The sequence below is a fragment of the Rosa rugosa genome, chromosome 4 (genome assembly GCF_958449725.1).
Source record: "Rosa rugosa chromosome 4, drRosRugo1.1, whole genome shotgun sequence".
Taxonomy (NCBI): Eukaryota; Viridiplantae; Streptophyta; class Magnoliopsida; order Rosales; family Rosaceae; genus Rosa; species Rosa rugosa.
In genome coordinates, this window is record NC_084823.1 from 28,268,040 (window position 1) to 28,275,575 (window position 7,536).

The 7,536-nt window shown below is 41.4% G+C and overlaps 1 protein-coding gene across 1 annotated transcript; it reads right to left on the reverse strand.

Moving 5' to 3' along the window:
- Positions 1-2,665: 2,665 nt before the first annotated feature.
- Positions 2,666-6,981, reverse strand: LOC133742905 (protein ACTIVITY OF BC1 COMPLEX KINASE 3, chloroplastic). The gene is made up of 7 exons (XM_062170608.1): positions 6,442-6,981; positions 6,130-6,357; positions 5,639-5,974; positions 4,802-5,357; positions 4,249-4,435; positions 3,781-4,147; positions 2,666-3,099 (listed from the first exon to the last, which is right to left on the reverse strand). Exons 1-7 carry the CDS (start codon positions 6,799-6,801, stop codon positions 2,971-2,973), a joined length of 2,163 nt encoding a protein of 720 aa, XP_062026592.1. The 5' UTR covers positions 6,802-6,981; the 3' UTR covers positions 2,666-2,970.
- Positions 6,982-7,536: the final 555 nt, after the last annotated feature.

Below are 7,536 nucleotides of genomic sequence, written 5' to 3' on the forward strand. Positions count from 1 at the left end.
CTATATCAAAAGCTCTGAAATTTTACCAGGGTGATCTACACTCATAGTGGAACATTTCTTATGAAGAAGTCATGGTCAAAATCTGAGTGCTTGATGAAGATAAAATTGAAGGAATAAAGGAGCAGAAAGTGCTTCCTTATCTCCAAAATTCATCATTCCTTATCTCCAATTATGCCTCCTTATCTCCGAAATTCATCATGCTTTATCTCCAATTATGCTTCCTTATCTCCAAAATTCATCATTTCTTATCTCCAATTAATGCTCCACTATCATTTGTTTAATGCTAAACACCTTGGCATGGTAGCCTATAAATAGAGGTTACAATGAAACACTTAAAGACACAATTCAATCATCAATACATCTCTCAGATGATCTAAGTCTCTCTAGAGCAAACCTCTCTAAGAGCAACTCCTCTCCTTCTCTTTCTCTTACCGGTGATCACACTCCTAGTCCTAGTCTTCTCAGAAGCCGACTTTCAGTGCCACCAAACCCTCTGTCAACGTACTTCGGTCCTAATCTCCTAGGGAGCCGATTGTAGTACCACGACCACAACGGTTACGGAACCAGCCAAGCAAGGGTAACGCCCTTGCAAACCAGCCAAGCTAAAGTCACGCTTTAGCAAGTTCTCTCTACTTCCCAGTGGTTCTCGCTCTGCTCGATCTACAACATCGAGTATCGATTGTGATTTTCAAGAAGCTTAGTAAAAGTCCTTGCCACGAGGCATAAAGAATCCCACGACGAGGTTGGTGCTCTCCTCGTCTACAATCGCTTGATAGAAGTCAGGTCAAGGGACACCCCCGACGACCGCACCCGAACGGTGCTGGCACGCCCGGGCAGAAAAGAGACTGTTGACCAGCTACAACAAAATTGGAGCCAAACAAGAGGGAGACCGCGCTGGGCGGTCTTCTCTTCTCCGATGCCTAAGTTAGTCAATGTATTTATGTTGACAGAATAACAGTAGGTAAGTAGTAAATGCGTAATTAATGAGGAGAGAGGAGTGAACCTTTTATAGGTGGGGAAGAGGCTGATCTCTTCCTTGTTTTTGATGTGGGACTGATATGCATCAGCTCCCAGTTTGTGGAGCTTCTGATGCTGCTTTGGCGCGGCAAGTGGCGGCGCCTCAGCGGTGATCTGGGGGTGAGCCTGGGCTCAGGCGGTAGCCTACTTGGCTGTGCTTCTGTAGGTCACACCGTTGGCGGTAGTTGGTACCGCTGGCGGTAGCATGACCGTGACTCATTATAGCTAATTATGCTTGCAAATGCTCATGTAAGTACAGTCTCATTCTCGGATTGGGTCATTAGGTTAAACTAGGCTGCTATTATATTTTACTTCTGTTTGATTATTTTTATTTTCTACTTTAGTAGTTTCAGCCGATCGCAGCTTCGTTTGACACTTGATATTGGGAGAGGATCCTCTCCTGAGCTCATTATTGACCTGAGCTTCCTGAGCTTTGAAGCAGATGACGACACGTGGATTTATCAAATCTAACGGTCTGATTCTTCTTTTCCTTCAGTCACTTTATTCTTTCCTTCCTCTCTCTTCTGTTTTCCCTTTCCTTCACTGCACGTTCTTCTTTTCCTTCCTTTCTCTCTCCTGTTCATCTTCACTCCTTATCAGATTTCATCTGATCTTATGACAAAACCTCTCTCTATTCTAAGCTATCATCTCCCGCTCTAAACAGTTCTTTCTTCTTCCTCTTCACCCTCTTATTTCCCATCAATTTAAGGTCCAGCAATCTTTCATGGATGAGTTGGGTTGGGATTCAATTGATGGGTAGAATTTGGGTTTAAGAGTCCAAGCGATGGTGGAGTACTACTCCGATTTGCAGGGCTACTACTCGGACGTCAAGTACTAACCGATTTCCCGGAAGACGAATTCAAAAAAGCCTTCTGGATGGGGAAGGCCACGTTCGATTTGATCTGCGACGAGCTCAATTCAGCTATAGCGAAAGAGGACACCACTCTCCGGAATGCAATTTCGGTCCGGCAGAGAGTCGCCGTCTGTTTATGGAGGTAAGCTACCAGCGACCCGCTCCGGCTCGTTTCGAAAATATCCGGGTTAGGGATATCGACTGGTCATAAACTAGGACTCAAAGTCTGCTCAGCTATTAGGACTGTGTTGATGCCCAAGTACTCCGCAGAATGGTGATTTGAGGAAGGTGACTTCAATTTGGATTTGGGATTCAATTGGTGGTAATCGGAGGAGTAGAGAAGGAAAGGGAAAACAGAAGAGAGAGGAAGGAAAGAATGAAGTGACTGAAGGAAAAGAAGAATCATAGGCCGTTAGATTTGATAAATCCACGTGTCGACATCTGCTTCAAAGCTCAGGAAGCTCAGGTCAATAATGAGCTCAGGAGAGGATCCTCTCCCCTTAATATTATGTGTGGGAGACATTTATAGGCCACCTAGTAACACGTATATTTGTAATGTTACCATTATTATTATTTCTACTAAAAAAAATTCAGTTAAAATTTCGAAGTGTCTAACAGACCTAGGAAATAGCCATCTATCCAACTTTACCCGGAGAGAAACGAAACAATGCACCACATATACCCCCAGCTCCCACACCCTTCCTCATCCAATTTCTCGGTACGTATACTACAAGTATCCAACAATCTTAATACATTGGCATATATAAGGGATAAAAGAAATAACAAAAACCAAAAAAAAAAAAACTGTTCACATGCTGTGTAATATATAAATGAATGGTTGGACCAGGGTGAGTCGATATGTCACTTATGTAAGACATATGAAAGCAAGAGTAATATATACACTAAAAAATAGTTTGAGAAGCTTCTATACGACCCTACAGATTTAACTTTCGGTTAAGCACACAGGTACTTTCATTTCAAACCAAGTGATGGTGACAAAAATGGTAAAATGGTTCAAATATCATCCTCTTTCCTAGTTTTCTTCAACTCGAGAGCATCATTACAACACATATATGCTGTACCCGAATGTCTTCCACTGGTCACAAATTCGAAGCAGGAACTGTTGGTGGCACTCGAAGAACTTGTTGCAGCAACCGTGCTGCAAGTCGCTGTGTGATCCCACCAATAACTTGTCCCCCTAGGTTGCGCGCTTCAGGTTGTTGAAGGACCTGGTGGTACATGATATTTAACTTAATAAATAACTATAAAAAAGTTGAGTCTTTTAGCTAGTTCAACAATAAAGTCCAATGTTCAATTGATTCGAAAGAAGGATACCTGATAAAAACTAAGAATAACATGGTGTGTAAATTGTGACCTCAAACAATGTTGCAGAAAAGGTAGACAGAAAATATAAACACCAATAATTGTTTTCATATAGAATATATATAATTGAAGTTAAAATCTGGGATTCTTTCTATCACATTTGGATACTTCAGACCTTGCACCAAGACATGGTACTAACTACTAAGACATTCTCATCCTATACACAATCACAGATCATGTAAGCAAAAATATGCTAACATATTGAACAGCTGTAACAACACAAGGAAAAGCTAGAAAGAAAAATTGTACAATATTACCTGAAGTTGTTTGAAGCATGTTCATCATTTAATAATTCATGCAATTATAATCAATAAGGTTGAGTTAATAGCAGGCCCAAAAACATGACAGCTTCTTCTCCCAGAATTAGAACGACATTTGAAAAGGTAATGCAGAAAACAATTATAGTTCCTCAATTCATGCACTTGTGAATTATCACAGACTAAGCTCTAGTCTACTAAAGCAAGACAACAAAACACAACAGCTTTTCCACCCAGAATTAGAACGAAGAAAGCAAACAAGGTTCTTACTTGTAAAATGGGCTGCAAAATGGCAGGATCAAAACTCTCAGAGGTCCTTAGAAGTCCCCAAATCCTGATTACTTGATCTCGGAGTGCTATCATGCTTTCTTGTTCAGCAATGCTCATTGCGAGTGGTCCAGTAGCATTGCCATTAACTATCAAACCCTTCACAAAATCGGGTATAATATTGTATGAGTCAATAGCTGTGCCCCAAATGAAAGCTTCAGTGACACGCACAGCCTCCTTTACAACTAAAGTCCGAAGTTCTTCACCATCTGGACCCAATAATAACTTCAACACAGGCTGTAAAGCATCTTTTGCAGAGAAATCTCTATCCTTGCTTCCTTGATCCAGCAAGCTTTCTAGTCGGTTCCACCTGCAGTGAACCACAAGAAAGAAAATTATCAGGTAGTTCAGTAAACCAATTGACAACAACCACCATTTAAATAGAAGCAAAGTGAGAAACAGTGTCCATGCCTAAACTTTCCATCCTTGAAAAGCAACTCAATCAGAGCATCTCTGAGATACGGATTTGGATCTGTCAGAAGCCTTTTAGCAAAATATGGGTATGAAGCAGCCAGCACCTTGAAGTTAGGATCAGCATAAAGGGCTAAACCTTCTAGTACAGTGAGTGACCTTAATATCAATGCATAATAAGCTGGGACTGCAATAGAAATAACTCAAATGTCAAACCATCAGACTCAAATCACAGAATAGTTTAGAATACCACATCATTATTACATTTGTATGACAACACCATTTAATTGAAATTCAGAAATCTAAAGGACTCAATTGTTTTTCTTCACCATTAATAGTTCAAAAGTACTTGTCCTTATCAGGAGGAAATTAAAAAAAAAAAAAAGACAAACGAGTACTCTATGAATAAATCAAATACGACAAACTAATAAAGCCCAACCTAACATATTGAATGGAACTAGACAAGACAGGTAAGAATGAGTAACTGTACAGAGGTATTGCAAAATTTAGAGTTGGCCTTAAAGTTCATAACAACATTGTAGTATCAACTCACCATTGAATGGATATTGATACAACACAGCACCTAGACCATCCACCAGTGTTTTAAAATTAAGTTCACTAACAGTAGAATTAAGTGCATCATCAAAGAAGTCCCGGAGTGCTGGTACAATTGGAGAAACATCTACATCAGGCGATAAGAAATCTAGAGCATAGTAATCATTAGCCATAGCTTCATAATCCCGATTAACCATGTGAACAACATGACCGATTATAGCATATCTAGCTTCTTCTGGTGTCTCACTCATCATTCCAAAATCAAGAAAGGCAAGCTTTCCTTCAGGCGTTGCCAAGAGATTCCCAGGATGAGGATCTGCATGAAAATATCCATACTCAAGTAGCTGTCTGAGGCTGCACTGTATGCCAGTGTTCACCAGATCCAATACTTTCAACCCTTGACCCTCAATGGCAGCTTGCTCATTTAATTTGACTCCATTTACCCACTCCATTGTCAACACTTTGCTGCTGGTATAATCCCAGAAAATGTCTGGGACAAGAACATCTTTCTTGTCAGCATACAATTTCTTAAATCTCCTCGCATTTTGTCCCTCCTGCAGGCACCTGTAAAAATTAACATTCAAACCCAAAAGAATCTTACAAAAATTCTGAAGTTGCAGCTTCTATATTTAGCACAGCTTTTCATTTTTTATTAGCACAGTGGATTAGTTATACACCTTACTATAGTAGCATGTTTATGAAAACAGTAAGCTGCAGTTGCAAAATGTTTTGTCTTGTCAAGAGCCAAGTATTTTAGATAATGACTAGTGATGATGGGGCATGCCAGAAATTCGTCATTTTGGATACAAATATGTGGATAAGAACACTAAATTACCTGCACATAGTTGAGCTCTTGATAAACTCTGCATGCGAATTCATCAATAAGGGCCACAACATCCGTAGTTACCACATCAACATATTTATTTATGACGAATCCTAGATTTCTGATGAGATAGAAGTCTAGTCCTATAGCTTCTTCAATGCCAGGGCGTTGCACCTTAACAGCAACCACCTGTCCAGAAGACTTGAGTTTAGCTTTGTAGACTTGACCTAAACTAGCTGCTGCAATTGGAGATGGAGATATGCACGAGTAAATCGAGTCAAGTGGTACTCCCAGCTCCTTCTCAATGCACGCAAATGCTTCTGCATTCGGAAATGTCGGCAAAGCATCCTGTTCAGTTATGAAGCAAGTAAAAGTTGTTTTAACATAACAGCAACACATAGATTATCTGTAGCGAAAAACTGTAATAAAAAGGCCAATTCCCTCTGTCTCTAGTTTTCCATTGTCAACCATAAAGCAAAAACAGGTGCAAAACAAAATAATACCTGAAGCTCAGAGAGCTCCTCCAGATACTCCGTCGGACAGACGTCAGGCCTTGTTGACAAGCCCTGACCTAATTTGACAAAAGTAGGTCCCAAACGAGTGAAAATTTGCCTGAGCTCCACAGCTCGCCGTCTTTTATTCTGATCGATCACGCCTTTCCTTTGATCGATAAGCAACTTCAACCCAAACGAACCTAGCCCTGTCAAAATCTTCAGAGTCCTCCGAATCACCTGAAAAAACAAATTAAGCACAACATCTCAGAATTACGCCATTTCACAATCAATCAAAAACTAAGCAACTTCAAGTGGAGTCACCTTGACCGGGCTAGAGCCGTACTTGACGACCAGAAACTCGGGGCTGTAAACGGAGGCATTTACGGCACGTGCCAAGGCCCTCGCCTCCGCCTGAATATCGTCCGCACGATCGACGGCGCCGCCTCGATAGATCTGCACCTTCACCGACCTATCACCTCCGTCGACAACGTCATCGTCTCTGACTCTTATCGCCGTCGGTCTAGCCTCCACTAGAGCTGCCCTCGCTGGCTTCACCCTCACTCTGATGCCGTTCCTCCTGCTCTTAACAGCACAACTCCTCGGCCTCGTCGTCGGAGTCCAACCGCCGCGCGGCCGGCACAGCGTGAACGGCTGAAGAACGGCGACGGCGACGCCTCCCATGGTAATAGTGTGTGTGGTACCTACTACTCTGCAACGTGGTCTGAACTTTGCAGAGATTGGGGAGTAAAATGAGGTGCTGCAACTGACTTTGAAAAATATGGTATTCAATTTGATTTAATGGGTGGCTCCATATAAATATGAGGTGTCGTGTCGTGTCGGGTCGGGTTTTGAATTCGGCGGGTAAAATGGGAGAGCCACATTCTGTGATGTGGAGGCGTGGCGTGCTACTCAACTGTTTTATAACTTGGAAGACTCGAGCAAATCCACCACACAATGAACGAGGCGCATCACTTTTGTATCGCTGTCGTTCAATCAAGTCTGTTTGTTTCGTTTCGTTTCGAGTAACTGGATAGGATTTTGGGGTTGTCGAGTTCTACTTTTTTCGTGTTTGGTATAATGTGGAGCCAGGAAAAAGACTACTGCCAAACAGACGTTTTTTTGTGAAAGGAAGACAATTTTTTTTTTTTGCCTGAAGAAAATTTCATTAATAGTGAATTGATTACAATGAGTTATGATCTACACTTATTTTTCAATACGGTAGAAAAGTTAGATTGATATGACTTCACACTGAAAGTCCATATTGACGCACTCATGGAGCCAAACAGTCACCGACTCTAAGCAAAGAAAAGGCTGACTAAGTTTCAAGGCTTCCTTCGCTACCTGGTGGGCAACATTATTGTCATCCCTGTTTCACAAAGTGCCCGCTACAATTATGAAAAAACTGAACTAACGACT

Coding starts and splice junctions, on each gene's coding strand:
- LOC133742905 (XM_062170608.1), bottom strand. CDS start 6,801: ATGGGAGGCGTCGCCGTCGCCGTTCTTCAGCCGTTCACGCTGTGCCGG. Junction 5,975..6,129: donor AGGAGCTCTCTGAGCTTCAG/GTATTATTTTGT, acceptor ATAACTGAACAG/GATGCTTTGCCGACATTTCC. Junction 4,148..4,248: donor TTCAAGGATGGAAAGTTTAG/GCATGGACACTG, acceptor GGTTCACTGCAG/GTGGAACCGACTAGAAAGCT.